Below are 13,412 nucleotides of genomic sequence, written 5' to 3'. Positions count from 1 at the left end.
CTCCTCAATGATTTTTTTTACCTTTTTGCCCATTCAGTGTTGCTTCGTGGGTCGTTTGATTTCTGGTAATTTACTTCATGCGATGCAGAGCGTTACATACACGTCAACCCCATGATATTACACCAGAAGTTTGGAACCAACATATCGTTGGTTGAGTCCAGTCTTCGTATTTCTACTTAAAACATGTTACTTAAATGTTGGCGATTACAGATTGAAAATAATCGTATGTCTTCCCTGGTTAGTGTGGGTTTGCCGAGTTATGCCTCAGTGGGTGAGGTAACACAGCAAGCAGTTTCACAACCGACCATATCGTATGTGTAAGTGTCGGTTTTACTGACGACCACCTAACCGTGACGTCGTTCCTCTGTGCAGATTTTCACTACAGCGACGTTAGTAGATGCCGATATGAGCTTGGGTTTACACATTGGTGTAAGAAAGTTACAGGATCGAACGAGCTATTTATGTTCAACTAAACAAAAATAAATATAGGAAAATGGAAAGATGCTTTACGACTATTGCGAAGACTGGGCTACAATATGATAATTTTGTTTTTGTTGATATTTAGTTTATTTTAAACGAAACCTGTTAAAATGAAAGAGACTTTGATAATTTTGGTATCGTTAGAAAGGTCAGCCTATGAATTGTAATGCGTTAAAAAAATCATGCCGATACCTCGTGAGGTGGCCGAGTAACCCGGGTCCGAAGTTTTGTTAACTTTGTTGTTAAGTTGCTTCCCTCTGGTAACAATTGCGTTTGGATTTGGCTAATCGCAATAAACTACTCACGTAATTCAGCTACCATCGGTAATTATAACAACAGGAGATCTTGTTACGTTGGTTACAGGAAACACTCTACAGTCAACGCTTTGAAATTGCTTTTGAGTCATTTTACACAAATAATTTTCAGTTGCCAGCTATTTCATTCCAAGAAAACGTTGCGACGTTTCCGTGAAGTAAGGCAAACGTTCAAGCTTGAAAAGGCAACAATTCAGATGTGGATAGATTTACTTGTAGATTATTGTTGCTCCAACAAAGTTTTATCTTTGTATATATTTTGTGTCCAGGGTAACATCAAGATTTTTGGAATTTCCAATTTTTTATAAATGTAGCCGGTGGACACTGAATTATGGCCTTTGCCTCATCTAACGAAGATCATGAAGTAAGTAATATTGTAAGTATGACACAGTTTTTTGCATAGAAAGCATTGTACAAATCCTAAAATTATATTGTTATTACATTGATACAAAAAATTTTTTAAGCTGAGAGAATTCAAAGCTGAAAATATCTTTTGTGACATCAAGCGGGGTGTAATCGGTCAAGGTAGCTATGGCAAAGTTTTCGTTGGAAAACATGAAAAAGTTGGATTTGTTGCTGTCAAATGTTTAAAATTCATTGGTGGAGAACATGAGCAACATCAGTTTGAAAAAACGTAAGATTGTTGTTTCATAACATTGCCAATATTTTTTTGTGGCATCATGCAATTATTTAACTTTATTTGTAAAAATTTAAAGATGTTTCAAACATTAGTAAGTTCATTATTAGTGTAATTGTTACATTACTGAGGCGATTGCACCAGCTGCCAACATGCAGACAAAAGCAAAGTTAGCTGTTAAACATCACATCACCCCATATTCTACATAGATTTAATGTAAAAACCAAAATATTAATTCCAAAAAGGTCTTACATCCAACAATACAGACCTTTGCTTAATTCTGGTGATCACTCCATGCTGTTTTACCTGTACATTTACCACATGACTGTGCATCGCAGTTTGACAAAATATCACTGCCTTACCAATTCTCATGAATTCATCATATGATTTTATGTTCTTGCTCATCTTTTCATCCAGTTTAATGAGCACAGTGCAGTCAGTCTCAGTCATTTAATATTTGCACCAATGATGAACGCAGTTGTGTTTGTTAAAACGTTTGCTTATTGTGACATTTAACACCATCTTATACGAAGTGGAAAGCTATATGCACATAATTATGTGTAATTTCTTTTAGATTCAGACGTGAATATGAGAATTTACTGCGATCTCGTCATGACAATATATCAACTGTTCATGGATACACCAAGTGGCCAGGAGCAGTTGGGATTGTAATGCAATTCTATGGAGGTGGAAGTTTAAGAATTCTACTCCTGGATGAAGATATTGAACTGGGTCCTGGTTTGATTCTTCGCATGGCAACTGAAATAGCATCAGGAGTTGCCTACATTCACAACTGTGGAATCAACAAGCGATTGGTTCACCTAGATTTAAAACCAGAAAATATTTTCATCACACCTGACTTGCATTGTGTAATTGGTGACTTTGGATGTGCCAGGTTGGTCCAACTGACATCAGGATCAACAACTCAACTCCCCGGTCAATCAAAATCGAAGGGGTTGACACTTTACTATGCAGCACCAGAAAGGCTTTTTCAAGATGCAAAACCTAAAAAAGAACAGGATGCTTACAGCTGTGGTATTATGTATTTTGAGATGCTAAGTCGTGAACAACCATACCAGTCAGAACAAGGATTCTGGATCAAAATTGAGCAGGGTCTAAGACCTGACTGTGAAGCAATACAAAGCGTAAGAGAGCAAAGCAATGCAAACAACAGCGAAATAGTTGATGTGATGGAAAGAGCGATGATCAGATGTTGGGATCAAGATCCAAGTCAACGTCCAGACATGGTTGACATTCGGGATGAATTCCAACAACTTCTTTCCAAACAAGATCCCACAGTAATTTTGCAGCAAGTAGGAAATGCTGCAAGGAACATGCATATCGTGGATCCAACAGCAACCCACAATCCAACTGTTCCACTCAACCAGTTTTCTACACAGACAGGGAAGTTTCATGGTAAGTTTTGAATGATTTATTTTTGTAAGACATTTTGTGTGGAATGGTGCTACTTTTTTGTTTCATAATTGTGCAATTTTTCTGAGAAAATAATGTTTTTGTAGATGTTGATCCACTATTTGGAGAAAACATTCAACCAAGAAATCGAACACAACAACCTCCACAAAGACAAGGCAAGTATTTTTGCTTGTTCTGTCAGGGGTATCTGACCCACGAGTTTCCGCAATAGTTAACTTCATTACCTCCATTATATGCTTGTTGGAATTAGCAACTGATTTCCATTGTGTGAAAGACCATAATAAAATTGATCAGTATAATGCAAAGTATTAAATTTGACACACAAGCCCCTTTACTAAAAATGTTCCACATCCTTATGTTTGACCTTTTCTGTCGTTGTTCCGAAGTGTTGAATTAAATCTAATGCAACCATGCCAGCAAACAGAAACCTTGGATTGCAAGTTTTGTTAAATTTCTGACAGAAATACTGCCCCAAAAAACCTTGACATTTGATTTACTGTTTTATTATGTCTCAAGATACAAGTAGACAATCTGCAAGTCATGCCGAACTCCAAAACCCACCAAGTGAAAGAAATCTTCCAATGGATGATGACTTGCCCAATCCATCACCAGGAAGAAGTGGAAAAGGTAGTAAATCAGTTGTTTCAGTTAACCTGCGTGGTATCAGTTGATTTTGTATATATATTGCTTTTGCATTGTTTGATTAAAGTCCACATCATACTTTTATTTACGCGACGCAATTTTAGTCAAATATTTGCTTCAGGGAATATGAATTGAACTAATAATTACAACATGTTTTGGCGCTGTCGAGGTTTTCTTTAGCGTGAATTGTTCTACTTTCATTGTGACTTAATAATGAGAAACTTAACCAAATCCTCGCTATATGTCGCAAATCATTCCAGCTACATACTCTACTGGCCGTTGTATTTGTTGCGTGCGCGAGCAACCAAGTTATAGTTTAGTCCATGCTGCCCTGTCAGATGAGGAATGTAGGCGCATTCATCCAACATCTGCTGCCACTGCAACGCTTTATGCCCCCCCCCCCCCCCCCCCAGGTACATAAACCTGGAACTACCTTTGCGACCTATTATAGCCAAGTTATTGTTTCCTAAAATCAGAAACGAACGGAAATTGAAACGATTCCAACCGTAACGACGACATACTTCATGACAAATCAGGTGCGTCCACCTCAACGATCGGCGGAAGTTTTTTTTACCTTTTTGCCCTTTTGGTGTTGCTTCGTGGGTCGTTTGAACTCTTGTAATTTTCTTCATGCGATACAGAGCGTTACATACACGTCAACCTCATGATATTGCACCACAAGTTTGGAACCAACATGTCGTTGGTTGAGTCCATTCTTCGTATTTCTACTGAAAACATGTTACTTAAATGTTGGCAATCACAGATTGAGAATAATCGTATGTCTTCCCTGGTTGATGTGGGTTTGCCGGGTTATGCTTCAGTGGGCGAGGTAACACAGCAAGCAGTTTTACAACCGACCATATCGTGTTTGTAAGTGTCGGTTTTACTGACGACCACCTAACCGTGACGTCGTTCCTCGGTGCAGATTTTCACTGCAGCGACGTTAGTAGATGAGCTTGTGTTTACACATTGGCGTAAAAAAGTTACAGGATCGAACGAGCTGTTTATGTTCAAAAAAAATAAATAAATACAGGAAAATGGAAGGATTTTTTACTCTCTTTCGAAAACTGAGCAACAATGTGATATTTAAGTTTGTGTTTGTGATGCTATTTATTCCAAACGAAACCTGCAAAAATGAAAGAGAATAATTTTGGTATCATTAGAAAGTTCAGCCTATGAACTATAATGCATTACAAAATCATGCCGATACCTTGTGAGGTAACCCGGTTCGAAAGTTTTCTTAACTGGCGATTTTTTTTCGTGAGAGTTGCTTCCCTCTGGTGACAATTGCCTTTACATATAGCAAATCGTAATAAACTCTTCACATAATTAATTTACCATGGATATTTATAACAACAGAAGATCTGTGTAAAGGGCTTGCCCACTTATCACACCAAGAACCAAGCTAAAAAAAAATGGGTAACATACCAAAAATATGTTGTTCAGTATTTCTGCATTGGTGAAAGTAGGATACTTCAATGTTGAGATCAATATTCATGTGTGGTGCACTTGAAGCAATTTACGACACTAGCTACGCACTGCTCACAAACCTATCAGGACATTTTGTTTCAATGAATTTTCTATTGCAGAGGATTAAACTTGTTATTTGAACCATTTTCCTAACTTGATTTTCCTTTAAAATTGCAATGCACAGTTTGAGAACAGTCAGTTCTTCTATAAAGTTTTTGGTTGTTTGTATTTTTGATTAAAGCTTCCAAGGCGTAGGCAGTGTGCTTAACTGTAGTGGTGTCTTTTGTAGGAACATTCAAATTCCTAATACTAAAATTTGTTGCAGACTTGTCAGGATTTCTTCTTATTGGTGGCCATAAATCAAGAGATTGTGTGGAATGGAATGTTACCAAAAAACAACATCAACATTTACCAGTTGGTTGCATTTTAATGTTTAAAATAGCTTCACAGTACCATAAACCTGTAAACCCTATGCATTTCAACTTGTTTATTGCACAAGCAAATCCATTTATTTGTAAAATCATGGATTAACAGAACAGATTAATTCAAATACAATATGCTTGGCAGCAACAGCAACATAATACAAGTAAATCTATGTAAAATCACAAAAAATGTTTAGAGAAAAATTGTTGCATCACAATCAGGGGTGAGCTCAATTGTGATATTTCCTTTTGACAGTTTTGAATTTAAAGAAAAATCTTTGCAAATATATTGGCTGCTTGCAGACATAAGAAAGCTACTAGGTTAAAAACCACTGTTAAATTACATTTCAACCCTAGCAAAAATTTTGAGCTGGATTAACACTTGAGGTATGAAAAGCATATGAGGTTTCCCAATTTTTTTTGTAGAAACTGAACACAGCAAGACAATACTCAACTTCAGCCAAAGTTGGAAACACAGTTTATGTAATGGGTGGAGACCGTCGAACAAAAAGTTGTGAGATGATGAATTTGGAAAGAAGTGATCGCTGGATGATATTTGCTGATTTGTGTGAAGGTCGACAGAATGCTGCATCTGCTGTTATTGGAAGTCAGTTGCTATAATTGAACAAAAAAATTAAAAAAAAATCAAATATCTTTGGAACCAATATGTTAATGTTTTATGACACCTAAATTACATTTTGAGACCCCATATATTCATTCAACAGAATAAAATCTGTGCACTAAGGTATGTTTAGTTAGAAATGTTGAACTTGGATTCGTTCATAACAATGTCACCATTTTCTTACTATAAATGACAATTTGTCCACAGAATAAATCAACCATCTTGGTAAGTTATTTGAAGAAAATCAATGGCTGAGTTATGTACAAAGCAATTTGGGTATAATAGTAAGAATAATTACCCGAATTCTGCTATATTTTGTCATGTGGGAGCAACTTTTTGTTACAAAAATGATTTTGATCATGATTGCAAACATCTAAAACTTTAATAGGAAGCCAGTTTTGTTGTTACCCAATCTATTTTGTTGACAATTCCATGTTGTAGAGAAACTTTACCTTTCCGGGGGTCATATTGGAGATCGCAAACCATTATCATCCTACTTGATTTACACCATAGATGAAGACAGATGGCGCATCAGTTTCAACATGTTGCAACCAAGATATGCACATGGAATGTGTTCAATTGGCAGTAAGAATATGTTTTGAAACTCTCGAAACTTATACAGAAGTCTTCGTTTCCATGACAATCGAAGGCAACCATGTAAAAATCGGTTTAAACTTTAGACTCCCCCACAATACTCACTCACTTATTACTCACAAATATTCCATAGAGTCCCAAAACTGTTTACTTGAGTGATGACGTCATAAGCACGAGTTTTTAATTTCGTTTCGTGTAAAATGAGCAAAGAAACTTTTTTTTATTAAACCCATGCTTAAAATAATTATTTGCGTGCTTACTGCGTTCGTGAATATCAACCTTATTTTTTATTATTTAGTTTTTTTTGCATGTTGATATAAAACAGTCCGTTGTTCCTACGTTAAACGTAGTGCTTAACTCAATGATTGTTACGTAACATTACCATATAAACGTAATATGACGTCACAATTAATATTAACACAAGCGATTTGGTAATTTCTTCAGATGTTTTGTTTTCTGTGGGAGGATGGGATGATGGCGGACAACTCTTACATTCATGTGAATTCCGCGATGTTCGTGTTGGAACCTCCACAAGAATCGCTTCTCTCAATGAAGGAAGAGAGGATTTTGCATGTGAAGAAATTAAAGGAAAGATCTATGCAATTGGTTAGTTATCAGAAGTTAAATATTAACTAAAACTAGTAGTTTTTGAAACTGTTTCTTATTTCCTGGATTCCATCCATTAATGTAAGGTAACTTCAGTCGATTCCATAATATTTTGAGTGAAGGTTTGTTATTTTCTTGCTATTCTTGCCGTTTGTTTATTCTTAACAAATAGTTTTTGAATTAACTGAAATTACTGGTTTAGTTTTTAACCAAAAACCATCAAAATCTGACAGGAGGTTTTGGTGATGGTGGCTTCCTGCAAACAGTTGAAGAATACGAACCTAGAGTCAACAGATGGAAATATGTTTCTCCTCTCCTGGAACCTCGTTACTCTCACTCTGCTTGTGTTATTGATGGGAGGATTTATGTTGTGGGTGGATTGGGGTGAGGTTTACGTTTGAATGTTTTGTCCTAGTGATTGTGACGTCACTATGGGGCCTGTTCCTGATAAATTAAAGTGTTTAGTCACTGGGACAATATATGTAAGTGTAGGATTTGTGCACAATCAATCTGCCACACCAAAAAAAAAAAAAATTTTACATCCCAATACTAGTAATAAAAAAAAACAGGACATGTGTGTTTTTGTCAGTTTAAGTGTGTAATAATTTCCTGATGTTTAACTAAACTCACATTAATTCTGGTTGTGTTTAGGGGTTTCATTCAGACCCTGACACCAGTTGAAGTTTACGATCCAATCTCAGATGACTGGACACATGCTTTTGATCTTGAACAACCAGTTTATAATGCGACTGTTGTTGCAATTTAATATGTGTTTGTTTTGTGATCAACAAAATCGGCATATATCAGGGGTGTACAAATGTAATGAAGCAATAATTTACACTATTTTGTCACTTTCCACACCTTATTGTTCAATCAATTGCTAGTATTGTCACCTTCGGATGTTAGAAACTTAACAACATTCAAAAACAAAGATCGGACGCAGCAATAAGAATATAAAGTCGTAATGGTGAAATAGAAATCACTCTGAAACACAGGTTATTGATATACGCCCGTCATTGTTGTCACTCATTGTAGCGTAGTTTTAGCTACATATCAACGTTTTCATTTATGGATTTACGTTGCATGGCCAGTTTGTCATTGTTCGGAATCTCTTTCCACTGGGTTTGGGTAAAGGCATTAGCTCGTTTTGTCAAGCGTGTTTCATTTCAAAGTGTAGCGATAGCAAACAGCTGTTCATTCACGTGATTTGTGTCTTTTGTGTACTTAGTGCGATATAGTTTTCCAGCCGTTTTTACGTCATATTAATCTTCAAGCAACCGTTTGTGTTGTCAAATGATTTATTGGCTAGTTTGAAAGTGTTTGGTTTGGTCGCTGAGATACGTTTAGTTTTCCCGTGTAACTTGATCTTCGCTGAACGTTAGTTTGCTTTGTTTTCCGATTTATGTAATGGGTGCGTAGCTAGCTGTGAAGTAGTTCTCTGTTTGGATTGCATTATTCGGTTCTGTTCAACTCTGTCTAAGCGCTTGGGCGTAAATTCACTCAGTTTGGCGTTGGTATCGTTGCGTGTGTTAATTTCGTATGCCAAGTTGTTTGAGGCAATAAATAGTGATGTAGTGTTTGCATCTGGTTTTCAATTAAAGTCAGGTTAGGAAAACACAACAATTAAAACTCAAGTGCGATCTTATGTCAAATGCGTTAATCAAATAGGATTTTCCATCGATTATAAATAATATTGTTAAGACTCGGCTCGAGGTTCATATTTGGTATATAGGTCGCATACACCCGTGGAACGAGGTGGAAGATATTTTGGGGCTCTGCAATTATAAGTGGTTATGGGCATAGTTAATATGCCAACATCTAGCATAGTTTCTGTTGCGACAACCCAACTGAAACGTTGGTAAGTGTGTAAAAGATGAGGTGTAGTCATAGGGTTAACTCTTCGCTTGCAAGACCACATATGTTGTTTCGTTTACACGGTTAATGGTTTCATAATGGTCATTTTTTGTCTGGTGGTAAAAAGACGGTCATTCAACAATGATATTCGGTGCAAGAATAATGCGGTCCAAGGAAAATAAACCAACTTTTTTGCTCCCTGACAAAGGGAAACCTCAAAAATAAGCTTTGTGCATCACGCCTGCGTTCTGTTGTCTATAGTGTGCTATTTTCTTTACCAAAACCGTTATTAATTCATCACAATGGTGTAGCTGCAAGATATGTGTGTTACGACTAAGCGCTGTTTTTTAATGACGGCAAAAAAGGTATTTGGGTGTAGTATACTCTCGTTTACGTTCATAGCAACAATGCAAGAATAATGCGGTCTGAAGGACTTGACTTACCTTTAGTTCAAATAAAACCAATTTTTTGCTCTAGGGGTTTACCACTACCGCAACAATACAGAAATATTATCAATAATCCAGCCGTTATTACGCCCGTTTTGTGAAATGTAAAATTCCCAGATAGTATTTCATTGTGCAAAACTATTTTTAATGTTTGCGCTGGGTTCTTACTCATTGACGTTATGTGCGAATTTGCAAATACTGTAGATAGAATATGTTTTGTTTTTTTTCCCCAGGTAAGTTTTTTATCAACAAAAGGCTTTAAATACGGCGAAAGAAAGATTGGAACCAAGTCAAGCGCCTATGTGAAGGTGATTTCCTCACGGGGATCACTGCCAGACGTCCTGGGAGGTGATGGGTTGCGACAAGCCGCATATTACGTTGAGTGGCCATTCGACAGTGGTGACCATAACAAAACCCATCAAATGCAAACGCCAACTCAGTTTAAATAACGTTTCCTTGGATCCATATCGACAGACCTGGAACGTCCTGAGGACAGTCCGATCGTGGTGACGTAAATCGGAGAAGATCGGGATCATCTGAAGGTTGCGCGGGACGGCAGTAAAACATTGATTTAGGGATATACAGTGGTTTAAAACAAATATAAATTTAACCACGAATGGGAACTGATATCTGGTAGAGGAGTGGTGTGTAAATAACTCTAAGGGTCTCAGAGATATTTAACAGGGTCTCGGTGGCCTGAGCGGTTATTGAGTCTCTTTGATGGTTAAACCTGCTTCTGCCCCGTTCTATAAAGCACCCAGAACCAAGATCTCTTCCCGAATAATTGTATTCATTTCTGTTATCTTCTTCATTACGACGGTACATTACAACTTTCAATACAACGTTGTTAGGATGCCAGCAAATAGAATGGCAGCAAATAGAATGAATTAGAATCAAATAGAATTAGAATGAATCTACCGGTCTAACCTGGGCTTTTTAACGCTCTCCATTATGAGAGCTGATTGGTCAATAATGTCACGTGATATCATGAGGCGCATGAAGTAATATAATACAAGAACATAGGTGTGATGTGACATAAGCATAGGAGGACATTTTATGTGGTAAACAGGATGTTGAATGAATCACTTTACTCGAGAATATTCGATGGCTCAATCATTTGGGTCACATTGTGGGATTATGCAGTACATGTGCAAAGCTGCGCGCAAAACATTACGCAATACAAGCACTGGTTTCTGTGACGTATGTTACAGGTGGTAACCCAGAGATGTAAAATGTGAGCAGAGTTTTATTTTTTTTGAATGAGGGCGAATGTCTAATGACAGGGAATAATTTGAGGTTGTAGAATATTAAGTGTTAGGCTCCGTTTTGTTGGGTGTATTGCAGCGTATACTGTACTTTGGCTGAACCTACTGCTCCTTATCAGAAGGTTCAGCTAGAGTTGTCCATGCGGAACGCGATAATGCACATCAAGTAGTAGCAATTTAAAGAGAGTTTTGAATACATAACTAAACAATAAAAGCTATCGTCACTTGTATTCGTTGAGGCATATGAAATTAAACGCACTCGCCTTGCACTCGCCATCGCCGTACGACAATTTTAATTGCTCTCATCCGTCATAACGCAGCTCATTTGCATTGCAGCGTACAAGTAGGATTCCCAGTCGCTGCTTTGCTAAAGCTAAAGTCTGTTTGCGTGTTCTTGCTGATATAGACTACTGAATTAAAAGCTCCGTGAACAGACTTCTTTATTAATGGAAACACACGATTGCAATTACCAGGTGGCTTAAGTTTAACTTGTTTCAAGCGCGTTTAACACGTGACTGAATTGCAGCGAATTTAACTATTAAAAGAACATGCGAACGTTTACAGCGCGATGGCAAGAATAACGACAGGGCCGATAGAATACGAGCGACTGAGATTAGGCAAGACTAGCCTAGACTGGCTAGACTGAAGTGGTTGAAGGATTACGAAATGAGCGTTTTATAACAAAGTGTCAGAAAAAATGTGTTGTCCAGCAGGATGCCAGAAAGCCTGTGGGAGCTCCGGCAGGAAAGCTTAACACCGCCTGCAGTCTTCGGTCCGTATGTGTTCCAAATGAATTAAGTAGGGAAACATGCGTGTTGCTACAGCATTCAAGTTTTTCCAGCACCAGCACGAAATTTAAAATCTCAAGTTTTCTAACTTGTTATAAGACATTTAAGAAGCGTCAAATTGTTTGTGTTGTGCTTTAAACTAAATCGGAATTATGCTAAGTATATATCATGTGTTTAATTCGGTCTGTAGTTAAACACATGATATATACTTAGCATAATTCCGATTTAGTTTAAAGCACAACACAAACAATTTGACGCTTCTTAAATGTCTTATAACAAGTTAGAAAACTTGAGATTTTAAATTTCGTGCTGGTGCTGGAAAAACTTGAATGCAAATGAGCTGCGTTATGACGGATGAGAGCAATTAAAATTGTCGTACGGCGATGGCGAGTGCAAGGCGAGTGCGTTTAATTTCATATGCCTCAACGAATACAAGTGACGATAGCTTTTATTGTTTAGTTATGTATTCAAAACTCTCTTTAAATTGCTACTACTTGATGTGTATTATCGCGTTCCGCATGGACAACTCTAGCTGAACCTTCTGATAAGGAGCAGAAGGTTCAGCCAAGTACAATATACGCTGCAATACACCCAACAAAACGGAGCCTAACACTTAATATTCTACAACCTCAAATTATTCCCTGTCATTAGACATTCGCCCTCATTCAAATAAAATATAACTCTGTTCACATTTTACATCCCTGGGTTACCACCATCACCACTTCTCTACCAGATATCAGTTCCTATTCGTGGTTAAATATCTATTTGTTTTAAACCACTGTGTATCCCTAAATCAATGTTTTACTGCCGTTCCGCACAACCTTCAGATGATCCCGACCTTCTCCGATTTACGCCACCACGATCGGACTGTCCTCAGGACGTTCCAGGTCTGTCGATATGGATCCAAAGAAACGTTATTTAAACTGAGTTGGCGTTTGCATTTGAGGGTTTTGTTATGGTCACCACTGTCGAATGGCCACTCAACGTAATATGCGGCTTGTCGCAACCCATCACCTCCCAGGACGTCTGGCAGTGATCCCCGTGAGGAAATCACCTTCACATAGGCGCTTGACTTGATTCCAATCTTTCTTTCGCCGTATTTAAAGCCTTTTGTTGATAAAAAACTTACCTGGGGAAAAAAAAACAAAACATATTCTATCTACAGGATTTGCAAATTCGCACATAACGTCAATGAGTAAGAACCCAGCGCAAACATTAAAAATAGTTTTGCACAATGAAATACTATCTGGGAATTTTACATTTCACAAAACGGGCGTAATAACGGCTGGATTATTGATAATATTTCTGTATTGTTGCGGTAGTGGTAAACCCCTAGAGCAAAAAATTGGTTTTATTTGAACTAAAGGTAAGTCAAGTCCTTCAGACCGCATTATTCTTGCATTGTTGCTATGAACGTAAACGAGAGTATACTACACCCAAATACCTTTTTTGTCGTCATCAAAAAACAGCGCTTAGTCGTAACACACATATCTTGCAGCTACACCATTGTGATGAATTAATAACGGTTTTGGTAAAGAAAATAGCACACTATAGACAACAGAACGCAAGCGTGATGCACAAAGCTTATTTTTGAGGTTTCCCTTTGTCAGGGAGCAAAAAAAAAATATTTTCCATGGACCGCATTATTCTTGCACCGAATATCATTGTTGAACGACCGTCTTTTTACCACAAGGCAAAACATGTCCTGCATTAAACCATTAACCGTGTAAACATAGCAACATATGTGGTCTTGCAAGCGAAGAGTCAACCCTATGCCTACCCCTTCATCTTTTACACACTTACCAACGTTTCAGTTGGGTTGTCGCAACAGAAACTAT

General features: G+C 37.5%; 1 protein-coding gene across 1 annotated transcript; it reads left to right on the top strand.

The window, feature by feature from the left end:
• Window positions 1–903: 903 nt before the first annotated feature.
• LOC145905302 (uncharacterized) lies at window positions 904–8,800 on the top strand. The gene is made up of 11 exons (XM_082992464.1): window positions 904–1,158; window positions 1,259–1,428; window positions 2,006–2,847; window positions 2,952–3,020; window positions 3,382–3,492; window positions 5,303–5,391; window positions 5,826–6,006; window positions 6,463–6,606; window positions 7,060–7,221; window positions 7,455–7,605; window positions 7,873–8,800. Exons 1-11 carry the CDS (start codon window positions 1,126–1,128, stop codon window positions 7,985–7,987), a joined length of 2,067 nt encoding a protein of 688 aa, XP_082848590.1. The 5' UTR covers window positions 904–1,125; the 3' UTR covers window positions 7,988–8,800.
• The last annotated feature ends 4,612 nt before the right edge of the window (window positions 8,801–13,412 follow it).

Source organism: Ascidia mentula, chromosome 1 (genome assembly GCF_947561715.1).
Source record: "Ascidia mentula chromosome 1, kaAscMent1.1, whole genome shotgun sequence".
In the NCBI taxonomy this organism is placed as follows: Eukaryota; Metazoa; Chordata; class Ascidiacea; order Phlebobranchia; family Ascidiidae; genus Ascidia; species Ascidia mentula.
This window is presented reverse-complemented; position numbering and strand designations above follow the sequence as displayed.

Excerpts from the sequence above, each read along its gene's own strand:
- LOC145905302 (XM_082992464.1), top strand. The coding sequence starts at position 1,126 with ATGGCCTTTGCCTCATCTAACGAAGATCATGAA. Across the intron at positions 3,021-3,381 it reads ACAACCTCCACAAAGACAAG|ATACAAGTAGACAATCTGCA; the intron begins GCAAGTATTTTT and ends TTATGTCTCAAG. Across the intron at positions 3,493-5,302 it reads ACCAGGAAGAAGTGGAAAAG|ACTTGTCAGGATTTCTTCTT; the intron begins GTAGTAAATCAG and ends AATTTGTTGCAG.